The sequence below is a fragment of the Saccopteryx leptura genome, chromosome 1, assembly GCF_036850995.1.
Source record: "Saccopteryx leptura isolate mSacLep1 chromosome 1, mSacLep1_pri_phased_curated, whole genome shotgun sequence".
Lineage (NCBI taxonomy): Eukaryota > Metazoa > Chordata > Mammalia > Chiroptera > Emballonuridae > Saccopteryx > Saccopteryx leptura.
Genome location: NC_089503.1, coordinates 14132791 through 14146013, shown reverse-complemented (window position 1 = coordinate 14146013; position 13223 = coordinate 14132791). Strand labels below are relative to the sequence as shown.

The 13223-nt window shown below is 41.6% G+C and overlaps 1 protein-coding gene across 1 annotated transcript in view; it reads right to left on the bottom strand.

Moving 5' to 3' along the window:
- The window catches only part of LPXN (leupaxin), a 42272-nt gene that overhangs the window by 7203 nt on the left and 21846 nt on the right, over positions 1-13223 (bottom strand). Inside the window, exons 5-7 of the mRNA XM_066360411.1 lie at positions 4441-4608; positions 3039-3212; positions 2840-2921 (exon numbers count right to left, since the gene is read on the bottom strand). Of these exons, the coding sequence (XP_066216508.1) occupies positions 2840-2921; positions 3039-3212; positions 4441-4608 (424 nt within the window). The remainder of the gene's footprint in view (positions 1-2839; positions 2922-3038; positions 3213-4440; positions 4609-13223) is intronic.

The window sequence follows — 13223 nt, the reverse complement described above, 5'->3', positions numbered from 1 at the left end:
GAGCAAGATTGGCCAGGGTGCTGAGGATGGCTCTGTGGCCTCTGCCTCAGGCGCTAGAATGGCTCTGGTTGCAACAGAGCAATGCCTCGGATGGGCAGAGCATCGCCCCATGTTGGGCGTGCCGGGTGGGTCCCCATCGGGCGCATGCAGGAGTCTGTCTAACTGCCTCCCCGTTTCTGGCTTTGGAAAAATACAAAAAAAAAAAAAAAAAGAATCTGTGTGGAATGTTTCTCAAAGAAATGAGCCCAGGAGCAAACAACCAGCCAGGACATGTGAAGGGCAATTAGGAATTTACAATTGACCCTGTACTAAATCCACAAAAGGGTCCAAAAAAAAAAAAAAGTCAGAGTTACACATCTGCCAGGCCCAGACAGCATAAAGAACAGTTATAACAGTACGAGAGATAAGAATCTTCCTGCCTTCCAGTCTCATCTCCTTCCACCCCAGTTTCAGCTCTGCAAGGATCAGAACAAAACATTATGCTAAGCCAAATAAATTGAACGGAAAAGGACAAGAACCATACAATTTCACTCATCTGTGGGATATACAACAGAAAGCAACAAATGAGCAAACAATACAAACAAAAAAACCTCGGAGACACGGATAACAGTATGGTGGTCACCAGAGGGAAGTGGGGTGGAGAGAAGGTGAAGAGTGTGAAGGGGGTCAGATGTATGGTGACAGAAGGAGACTAGACTTTGGATGGTGAGTACACTATGCAATGTACAGCTGATATATTATGGAACTGTTGACTTGAAACTTACATAATTTTATTAACAAATGTCACCTTGATAAATTTAATTAAACTACTTTTTTTTTTTTTCTTTTTTTTTTTTTTCTTTCATTTTTCTGAAGCTGGAAACAGGGAGAGACAGTCAGACAGACTCCCGCATGCGCCCGACCGGGATCCACCCGGCACGCCCACCAGGGGCGACGCTCTGCCCACCAGGGGGCGATGCTCTGCCCATCCTGGGCGTCACCATGTTGCGACCAGAGCCACTCTAGCGCCTGAGGCAGAGGCCACAGAGCCATCCCCAGCGCCCGGGCCATCTTTGCTCCAATGGAGCCTTGGCTGCGGGAGGGGAAGAGAAAGACAGAGAGGAAAGCGCGGCGGAGGGGTGGAGAAGCAAATGGGCGCTTCTCCTGTGTGCCCTGGCCGGGAATCGAATCCGGGTCCTCCGCACGCTAGGCCGACGCTCTACCGCTGAGCCAACCGGCCAGGGCTTAAACTACTTTTTAAAGGAAGAAAAAGCGTAATTAGAAAAGACATGGGATTACCCGAGTTTTTATTTAAGTGAGAGAAGAAAATATTCCCCGCTGAGTTAATTCCAAAAAACAAAACAAAACAGGAAAAGACAAAATAAAGAAGCTTTCTGATTCCATGCACGAGTCATATCTGTTCAAAACAAACATAAAAAGAAGTCAGGGAAAAAAATCAAGACAATTCAGAAAACAGAAGGAAAAAAATGCAAAGAGGGAAGAAGAGATCACATAGAAAGGATCGGGAATAAAAGCAAAATCTTAATAAAAACTTCCCACCTGTAGAAGCTGAAAGACTGTGAAGCAAAGTCTTCAGAAATATAAGGGCAGATCGTTTCCACCTAGAAGTATCTGCCCAGGCAACTTAAGGTAGACAACAGAGCAAAAGTATTTTCAGATATTCAAGGTCTCAAAATTTTACCTCCTATCCTGTTCTCAGAAGCTACTAGAGGATGTGCTCCACCAAAATAAGGGCAGTAACATGTATTAAAAGATGTGAGATCCAGGCAACAGAGGATTCAAAGAGGAAAATAGTAAAAGGAATTTCCAAGATAAGGACCCAGGATAAACTGTTTCTCAGCAGGCCTGAGGGGAAACCATTCTGGACTGTAGCAGGAATATGGAAGTCTCCTGGGCAGATGTCTACAAAAAAGAACAAATGGAACTGACCTATCACACCACATGTGGTTGACTATTTTGAGAAGGATTTTACAGTTTTGTCAAGTAAATTAGTGATAAGTACAATGAAAATTACGCTAATGAAAAAATGATCCAAATATTAACTTCAGGAATAAATAAATTTATACAAAAAGGACACTGTGATAATAATATTACTATTACATTTTCACGTGCCAGATGTCATTCTAAACACTATACTCATATTATCTCTTAAAATCTTCATAACCACTGTATAAGGTAAGCATTATTACTAAGTTCATTTTACTGGTGAGGAAATAAGATACAGAGAGTTAATGCTTGAATAACATCGTGTAAGTAATGAATACCACAGCCCAGATTTGAACCAGGCAGTCTGACTCCAAAATCCGTGCTCCACTGTAATCACAATTTTCTACCTAAGCAATATTTACATGATCATCTGTAATTATGATTACCGATCTGACCTGTAATTATGACCTGATTATATATTGAGAAAATGAGGGAGGGGAAATACATTGAGGGTAAGGTGGGATAGTAATAACATTTCTAAATCCTCATCTTCTCTGGTAAAAAGTGAATACATAAATGATTAAAATTAGGGGGAAAATCATTTTATAGCAATGTATCATTTAAAACACCTAATAACAAAAGAAAAAGCTTAAAAAAATTAGAGAGAAGAAATAGATTTGGGGTGGAGAAAAGAGGAGCAGGGGACTATTCATTTTCAATATTGCCCTTGAAGTAACGTTTGAGCTCTTAAACGATGCATTCATATTTCTTTGATTAAAATAATTCAATTTAAACAAAACCTATAAACGTTGGGACAAGGTGAGGAAGGAAACGGGCACTTGGGTGGTCGTGGCAGACATGTGTGCAACCAGGCAGGTCAAGGGACGCAGCTCCAGGCACCACAGGGTCGTACCTTCCGCACCAAACACCTCTCCACAGTGAGAGCAGAAGAAGTGCTCGGGATGCCAGGTCTGGTTCATCGCCGTCAGCACTTTCTGGAAGAGGAACACACAGAGGCGCATTAGAACGCTGCGGAGCTGTGAACCAGGACCCTGCCTCTCCGTGAGTGAGGAGGAGCTGCAGGGAAGCAGGGGGAAGAGGGGCTGACTTACGTCCAGGATGGGAGCGGCACAGTAAGCACAGCGTGGAGAGAACAGCTGGTGGTAGTCCTGGGGGCAGTAGGCCAAGCCACTGCGCTCAAAGAAGGGGCTGCCGCCAATCTCTTTTTTACAGTGACTGCAGACAAAGTGCTCCGGATGCCAGGCTTGCCCCAGAGCATGGATCACCTGGGGATGAGAGGAAGCACGCTCTTGGCATGAGAGCTCTAGAGCAGGGGTCCCCAAACTATGGCCCACGGGCGCATGCGGCCCCCTGAGGCCATTTATCCGGCCCCCACCGCACTTCCGGAAGGGGCACCTCTTTCATTGGTGGTCAGTGAGAGGAGCATAGTTCCCATTGAAATACTGGTCAGTTTGTTGATTCAAATTTACTTGTTCTTTATTTTAAATATTGTATTTGTTCCCATTTTGTTTTTTTACTTTAAAATAAAATATGTGCAGTGTGCATAGGGATTTGTTCATAGTTTTTTTATAGTCCGGCCCTCCAGTGGTCTGAGGGACAGTGAACTGGCCCCCTGTGTAAAAAGTTTGGGGACCCCTGCTCTAGGGCCTACAGGTTGCACATCTGCTGTACTCTTCACACCGCCTTCCATGTCAGTGACGCCCCTGGAGTTCCACCACACGGAGGCCTAGAACTAGGTCCTACCCATGCGGTCTGTTGTCCTGGCTTTCTGGAGAGAAAAAGGGGGCCCACTTTCTCGACCGCTCACATTGATAAAAGCCTGTAAGTGTTCGTTACCACTATCCTGCCCCAGATGGCGGAAGAAACGAAAAAGAGCGCAGTAGTGATCAACAACAGATCCCTACAGCCTTGGCACCGAAGGGATCCCTGGAAGAGGAAAAGACCAAGAGACAGTTTCTGTTCCTCTGGTCCGAACACCTCCTCCCACACCCCGTGTGGAGTCAAAGCCCTGGGATGGTTTCGGTGAAGGGTGAGCAGAGCAACCCACAATTTAGAGCTGAGTGCAGCTGAAAATTGTACGTGACCAATGTAAACTAAAAATGTCTGCACAGAGGGGGCAGTGAGAAAGTTCCTCTTGTTAAAGGCAGCACAGAAAAAAAGGGTAAAGCTTAAAATTGAGAGTTAGACTCTCATGGGTTCAAATCCTAGCTTTATCTCTTGCTGATCAGTTAACTTCCTCGGAGTCCCCAGTTTCTTCATCTTCACAAAGGAAACAATAACAAAGTCTCATTTAAGGACTAATGTGACCATTAAATGAGAGGATCCTTGTAAAGCACTCAGCTCAGTGCCTAGAGCACTGTAAGTGGTCCATAATTATGAGCTATTATTAAAAGGTCTTGGAATCCAAGGAGAAAGAGCAATCTTTGATGGGACAGAGACAGACACACAAAGAGACATAGATGGCTGTCGGACCAATATCCTGGCCCATCCCACCTTTCCAGCGATTGGTTTCTGGCAGGAAGCACAATGGCCCTTGGGCACTGTGGCAATCCCAAGGTCCTGCAATTCCTGCTCCAAACCCCCCAGCATCGAGTCCAGGGAGTCCTTGCTCTCCTGCTTGTCAGGTGAGTGCTTCTTGCTGGCATCTGCTTTCACTGCAACCTGGTACCAAGGAGAGAACCGTGAAGATAGTCAGTCTCATGGGACATTTACTCTCAGTGGCATCTTCCTCATGACCCTGTGGGCTCACCGCTACCGACTGACCCCTTAGTCTTTCCTGAAGCTTTCATCAAGGTATGGAAGAATCCAACATTGTAATGCCAGTACAGATGCTTTCATCTTTTCTCCATTCAGAATGAAATCTGACTCATCTTTCTTCATTTGTAAATCTTTTCCTGACCATAGGAAATTGAGTGGATGAAGATCATATTTTTTCTGGCTCTTGTGAGGACCACAGGTCAACAATTTTCTCTTTATTCATTTATTCTGCTGTATTTCCTGAGCACCTAGTTTGTACCAATTCCTGCTCTGGGCTCTTGTTAAGACAGTGTACGAGAGCAACCAAATGTCTTCCCTCATAAAGTCCACATTTCCTGGGTGATAAACAAGAGCCAATGAAGCAAAATAACTGTATGATGCAATGTGAGATAGGAAAGGGAGATGTTATGTATCAAGATAAAAGTGACAGAGGGTGGGATGGTGAGGAAGAATTGAGATGAGGGTGATCAGAGAAGGACCTCTAAGGATGTGATCTTTTCAGTGACCATTTGAATCATGTCCTTAGGGAACCAGTTGAAATATTGATATTTGTGGGAAAAGCACTACAGAGGGAGGGGAGGCCCAGGGGAAGGAAATAGTTTAGTACATTATAAATAGGTAAGAAAGGTCAGTGGGGCTAGAGCAGATGGGGGAGACTGAGTGTGGCAGGAGAGGATGATGGAGACGAAGGCAAAGATCACAATGATCACATTTTTACCTTCATGGTAAAAGCTTGGGGTTTCAAAAAACTTGAGAACACTGGTATGCAAAGACATATGCAACCCTATGTTCATCACAGCATTATTCACAGTGGTCAAGACATGGAAACAACCAAAGAGTTCTTCAATAGAGGATTGGATAAAGAGGATGTGGTACATATGTACAATGGAATACTAATCAGCCATAAGAAATGATGACATTGTGACATTTATGACAACATGGATGGACCTTGAGAACATTATGCTAAGTGAAATAAGTAAATCAGAAAAAGCTAAGAACTGGCCCTGGCTGGTTGGCTCAATGGTAGAATGTTGGCCCGGCGTGTGGATGTCTCAGGTTCGATTCCTGGTCAGGGCACACAGGAGAAGCGCCCGTATCCTTCTCCACCCCTCCCCCTCTCGCTTCTCTCTCTCTTTCCCTTCTCCCCTCCTGCAGCCATAACTCGATTAGAGCAAGATGGCCCTGGGAGCTGAAGATGGCTCCATGGCCTCCACCTCAGGTGCTAAAAAATGGCAATGGTTGCAATGGAGCAAGCACCCCAGATGGGCAGAGCATTGCCCCATAGTAGGCATGCCGGGTGGATCATGGTCCAGGTGCATGCAGGAGTCTGTCTGACTGCCTCCCCTCTTCTCACTAAACAAAAAAAACACACACACACAAAAAGGTAAAGCTAAGAACTATGTGATTTCACACATAGGTGGGGTATTAAAATGAGACTCGTGGACATAGATAAAAGTGAACTGGTTACCAGAGGGAAGGGAGCAGAGGGGGAAGAATAGTGGTGGGACAGAGAGGAGTCAAGAGAGACAAATTTATAGTGAAGGAAAATAATTTGGCTTTGGGTGATGGGCACACAACACAATCAACAGTTCAAATGCTATAGAAATATTTACCTGAAACCTTATGTACTCATTGATCAATGTCATCCCATTAAATTTAATTTTATAAATAAAAATTTTTTAAAGTTTGAGTTGTATTCCAAGGCTGATGGAGACAGTGGAGGGTTTCAAATGCAGGAGTGAAAGAATCTGATTTATAAGACCCCTGTGGTAGCTGAGTGAGGAATTGAATATAGAGTGGAATTAGAGGCCCTGGTTAGGTGGGAGATTATTATAAAGGCTCAAACCAAAAATAATGACTTGACTCAATGCTAATGGAAAATGTGGTGAGAAGTTGTCTGATAAGACTTGCTGATAGATTGTAGTTATGGAAGCAAAATTCCAAAATAGTCATTATAAAATAGTCAATGGAAAAGACTCAAATTACAGAAAACATGCCCAATTTATCCTTCATCAGCTCAAGTCCGGATTCCATCTCTCTTCACTCCTTTCCAACTGGGCCACTGCTCCTTCTATTTAATACTTCCTGATCAGAAAATTACAACGGCTGTCTCTGCTGCCAGCATCAGATCTGCATGCATCACACAGACGCCCAAAGTTTCCCACAGCTGACCTCACTTTACCTTTCCAATCTTGTCTTTATCCCTCAGTGAAAAGCCTCCATTGTTCAAGACCAGCCAGGCTCCCTGCAGCCTCCTGAATGCAATCCTTTGCAGTCTGACTTCAGGCCTCTACTTATCCTATTTTCACTGCCAGGAATAACCTCACAATACCTCACTAATCCAAAATGCTCGTTTCTCTTCAAGAAACTTTTTATCATCTGACAGATTTCCTTCTTCCTTTATTACGTGACATTAGTTAATGTTGAAAAGATCAGTGTTCAAAAGGTTAACATCTAAAAGAGCTGTGAGGGTGACCAATATTAAGTGAAAAATAACTCAGTAAAAACAATAATAGCCTGACCAGGTGGTGGCACAGTGGATAGAGTGTCGGACTGAGATGCAGAGGACCCAGGTTCAAGACCCTGAGGTCACCAGCTTGAGCACAGGCTCATCCGGCTTGAGTGCAGGGTCATTGGCTGAAGTGTGGGATCATAGACATGATCCCATGGTCACTGGCTTGAGCTCAAGGTCACAAACTTGAGCAAGGGGTCACTCGCTCAGCTGTAGCCCCCGGGTCAAGGCACATAGGAGAAAGCAATCAATTAACAACTAAGGTGTGGCAACGAATAATTGATGCTTCTCATATCTCTCCCTTTATGTCTGTCCCTATCTGTCTCTCTTTCTGTCTCTCTCTTGGTTTTTGTCACACACACACACACACACACACACACACAAAAAAAAAAACAACCCCATAATAATATATCTATATTTACATCTGTATCTATTTGCTTGTATGTTCCAGAATATTTCTGACTTGATAGGTAAGAAACAGCAAGCACTGCTGTCTACCTCCAGGGGGCAGAACGGGATAGCTGCAGACAGGACCGAGAAAGGGACAACAGTTCATGCAGACTTACATGTTTCTAATTTTTGTACAATATGAATATATGGCCTACTAAAAAAACAAACAGAGGAGTGACGTCAGAGAAATGGCACCATGAAGGGGGCTCCCAGTACCTCTCCCTGAACTTTCAACAAATTCAACAACTAAAAACAGAAAAAAAAAATTCCAGGAGCATCTGAAATACACATACATCAAACAAAGGTACAATTGGGTGAAAAGGTGGCTAAATATATAAACCACTCTGAAGGAAATAGGACGGAGAACGGAGTATTCCGCTTCCCTCACTGACCCAAGGAAACTTTTTTCACTTGGAACTGAGAGGAAGGGAGGGCTGGGGCAGAGAGATTCAAGCTGAGGAGAGAATATGCCTGCAGCTCAGCCCACATGAAGCTAACACCAGCAGCAAACCCTGGCTTGCCTATGGAGTGGACTTTGTTTACTCCCGGTCTCCGGATCGGCAAGTATGAGCAGTACACGAGTGAATCCTCCTGGTACCTCGGGCATGGGCATCCATGTTCCCGGACCGAGGGGCTGGGTTGGAGACTGTCAGCAGCGGCCTTCTGTGTGGGCTGTAACCAGAGTCTCTGTATCATCCCTGCTCCCCAAACAACAGCGCACGGGGAGTGCAAAAAACCCAGCTTTCCTATGCCCAGACCTCTCCGGGCGGGGCACCTCCACCAACCATACAGGCTAACAAAGCACGTTCCCGGGGAAGAATACTATGAAAGTTCTGGGGGGAAGGGCATGAAGGCAGCTTGCAGACAGCCTCTGGAGAGCAGACCCGCGGATCGCTGAGAGGAGCCTAACCCGCAGTCTGCTCACTGCCCAGCTGGCTTACATTGGCAGTGGCTCTGGCTAACAAGGTCTTCTTTCCCAGGTCTGAAAGTTAAGAGAACCTGGAGGAGGGACTTGATAGTTCTTAGGGCCTCTCACTCTGCAGGTAGTGGCTGGGGCAACTTCCTGCCAGCTGATGCAAGTTAAAAAACACATTCCCACAGAACAGACCTCAGAGAACACTGCAGAAGTTGGGTGGGCTGGGCTTGTAGGATTCCCAATAAGGGAGAAGCCTGTGAAGAGCAGACCCACAGAGCGCTGAGGCAAATTTAACTAGACATACCGGGGAACCTTAGAAAGGAGCCTGACCAGAAGTCAGCTTGCCCTCCTGCCTGCTTAAGCTGGTGGCTCTGGTTTGCACAGCTTTCATACCCAGGGCTGTACTTTAAAAGGACCTGGAAGAGGAACTTGGCAGCTTTTAAGACTTCTTGTTCTGTAGGCAGTGACTGGGGCATCTTCCTGCCAGCTGATACAGGTTACAAAGTGCAAAAAGCCTGGGAGAGTAGTCCTATGAAGTGCTGAAGCATACTAGACATACCTGGAGGCTCATAGAAAGACACCTGAAGAGCAATCAACTCCCAGCCCTGCCTGATTATGCTGGTGGCCTGGGCTGGCAAAGCCTTACCCAGAACCCTGCACTGAGTGGGGATAGAGAGAGGATTTGGCAGTTCTTAGAGCTTCCAGGCAGTGGCAGCAGCAACTTCACAGCTGGGTCCCCAGGCTGCTGGTTCAGGAAGGAGAGACTTGGGGAGAGGCTCTGGGAAAATGGACTCTCCCATTGTCGAAGCCTGCAAACACTAACAAGCCCCACCTATCAACAAAACTGAGGCCTCTTTTATGTTGTTGCCATAGTGACACATCAACTGCAAATCTCTGTCTAAGAGTGCCACAGGGGCAGAACCTGGGGTACAGTGCCACCAGCCAAAAAGAAAGAGAAAGAAGAAAAAGGAAGAAGATAACTTCTCAAAACCAGGAAAACTCCACAGTCTTTATAATTTTTTCCATTTTTTTCTTTCATTTTTGTATCTTTTTTTTCTTCCACCTTGGTTATTTTATCCTCTTTCCATTTTGAAGTTCATAACCTATAGGTGTTACCTTTTCCATTTTTTTTTCTCTCTTTGAGGGTTACATTCCAAAAACCTTAACTCTCTCTTTTATTTTTTTCTTTTCTCTTTGTTTCTCCCTCTCTTTTGGTTTCTTCTTTTCTCTTTCACTTTTCCTCTCATTCGATCCTCACTCACAAACAAATAATTTTATTTTGGATTTAAATTTTTTCTTTGTGGCATTTTGTGTGCTTTTTACTTCACTTTTTATCTCATTAGTATTCCCCCCAACTCTGGCTCTCAATTCTATGTAGTTTTTGTTCCACTTAATACAATAGAATAATCATTTTTCACTGTAATTTTTTTTCATTTTTTATGCTCTCTTTTTCACTATATCTCTCATTTGGCCATCATTTACAAACAAATTATTTTATTCTTGATCTAGTATTTTCCTTGTAGAATTTTGTGGGTTCTTACCTCATTTTTTGCCTCTTTGTCACTTCTCTCCAACTCAGGCCCTTTGTTCTATGTAGTTTTTGTTCCATTTAACACAATATAATTTTCAGTTTTTCACTGTATTTTCTCAAAAAAAATTTTTTTCAATTTTTATAACTTTTTTATTTATATGAATATTTTTTAAATTCTTTATCAATTCTTATGAGTGTTATTAACAATACCACTCTCAAATGCCATTAAGGAAAAAGAAATCAAATATCATGGATACAAAAGATAAAAGGTACCTCAGAAAGATGAGGAAAAATTTATAGAAAAAAAATTTCAATAGCTTGGAAAACTTGGAGTTAAATGACAGAGAATTTAAAATTGAAATCCTAAAAATACTCAAGGGTATATAATAAAGCACAGAAAGGCAATTTAAGGAGCTCAAAAAACAATTCAACAAACAGAATACATCACCTAGGAAATTTAAACTATGAAAACAAATAAAAACAAAGATGTAAAACTCAATTCATGAACTGAAAAATGAGGTAACAAGCTTATCTAATAAAACAGGCCAAATATAGGAGAGAATTAGTGACATAGAAGACAGGCAACTAGAGGCACTAAAGAGAGAAGAGGATAGAGAATCACAAATTTAAAAAAAAAATGAGAAAGCCCTACAGGAATTGTCTGACTCCATTAGGAAGAGCAACATAAGAATAATGTGTATAACAAAAGGAGAAGAGAGAGAAAATGGAATGGAGAACATATTAAAACAAATAATAGATGAGAACTTCCCAAGCCTGTGGAAAGAACTAAAGCCTCGAATTCAAGAAGCTAACAGAACACTGAGTTATCTTAACCCTAACAAACCTACTCCAAGGCACATCATAATGAAATTAGCACAACCCAATGATGAAGAAAAAATTCTCAAGGCAACCAGGGAAAAGATGAAACAACATATAAAGGAAGGTCCATTAGATTACAATCAGATTTCTCAGCAGAAACTCTACAAGCTAGAAGAGAGTTGACTCCAATATTTAAAGTTCTGAAGAAGAGGAACTTCCAGCCAAGAATACTATACCCATCAAAGCTATCCTTCAAATACAAAGGAGAAATAAAAAACATTCACAGATACAGAAAAGATGAGGGAATTTATCACCAGAAAACCCCCACATCAGGAAATACTAAAGGGAGAGTTTTCTGAACAGATACAAAGAACAAAACAAAACCACAAGTAAAAGCTCCATCAGGAACACAATAAAATCAAATTTAATCTGTGACAACAAAAACATAAAAGGGGAGAGGACAAAGATCAACAGTAGCAAAGGGTGATGAAGTGCAGAAGCACTCATGAGATAATATACTACAATGAATATGATAGATACCTTTTCCATTACTTAATGGTAATGACTCCTGAAAAAACCACCACTGAAGCACATGGCTTGAAAAAAGAAGTAACAGAGGAAAGAAGTATGGATTACAACCAAATAAAAACAACTGGTAGAAAAACAAAAGAGAAGAATCAAACAAGATACAAAACTATCAGAAAGCAATATATAAAATGGCAATAAGAAACCCTCAAGTGTCAATAATTATACTAAATATAAATGGATTGAACTCACCAATAAAAAGACACAGAATAGCAGAATAGATTAAAAAAGAAAATCTAACTGTATGCTTCCTACAAGAAACACAACTGAGCTACAAGGATAAAAACAAATTCAAAGTGAAAGGCTAGAAAACAGTATTCCAAGCAAATAACATAAAAAAAAAAAGCTGGTGTAGCCATACTCATATCTAACTATGCTGACTACAAGACAGCAAAGGCAATCTGAGACAAAAATGGTCATTTCATAATGATAAAGGGGACATTCATCAAGAAGACATAACACTTCTTAATATATATGCATCAAACTAAGGAGCACCAAAATATATAAGACAGCTATTGACTGACCTAAAAACAAAAACCGAAAAAAATATAATCATACTTGGAGACCTCAATACACAACTGACTGCTCTAGATTGTTCATCCAAACAGGAAATCAATAAAGAAATATTGCCATTAAACGAAACACTAGAACAATTGGATATGATAGACATTTATAGGACATGTCATCCCAAAGCAACAGAGTATACATTTTTCTCTAGTGTACATGGAACATTCTCAAGAATTGATCATATGTTGGGCCACAAAAATAACATCAACAAGTTCAGAAAGATTGATATTATACCAAGCATATTCTCTGATCATAAAGCCTTGAAACTAGAATTCAACTGCAAAAAAGAGGTAAACAAACCCACAAAAATGTGGAAACTAAAAAAGATACTTTAAAAAAATAAATGGGTCAAAGAAAAAATAAAAGCAGATATCAAAAGTTACATAAAGACAAACGAAAATAACAATATGACATATCAAACTTTCTGGGATGCAGCAAAAGCAGTTTTAAGAGGGAAGTTCATATTACTACAGGCCTATATGAACAAACAAGCGAGAGCCCAAGTAAACCACTTAATTTCACATCTTAAGAAACTAGAAAAAAAAGAACAAAGGCAACCCAAAACCAGCAGAAGAAAGAAATAATAAATATCAGAGCAGAAATAAATGAAATAGAAAACAGAAAAACTATAGAAAAAATTAATAAAACAAAGAGCTGGTTCTTTGAAAAAGATCAACAAAATTGATAAACCCTTGGCAAGACTCACTAAGGAAAAAAGAGAAAGGACTCAAATAAACAAAATCAAAAAAAGAGAGAAGAAATCACCACAGAGATCATAGATATACAAAGAATTGTTGTAGAATACTACAAAAAACTATATCCCACCAAATTTCACAATCTAGAAGAAATGACTAAATTCCTAGAAAAATACAACCTCCCTAGACTGAATCATGATGAAGCAGAGAGCCTGGACAGACCCATAATCAGGGCGGAAATAGAAACAACTATCAGAAACCTCCCCAAAAATAAAATTCCAGGGCCAGACGGCTATCCTAGTGAATTCTATCAAGCATAAGACTTGGATCCTATTTTACTCAGAGTCTTCCAAAAAATTGAAGAAGAAGCAATACTACCAAACACATTTTATGAGGTCAACATAATCCTCATACCGAAACTTGGCAAGGACAACACAAAAAAGG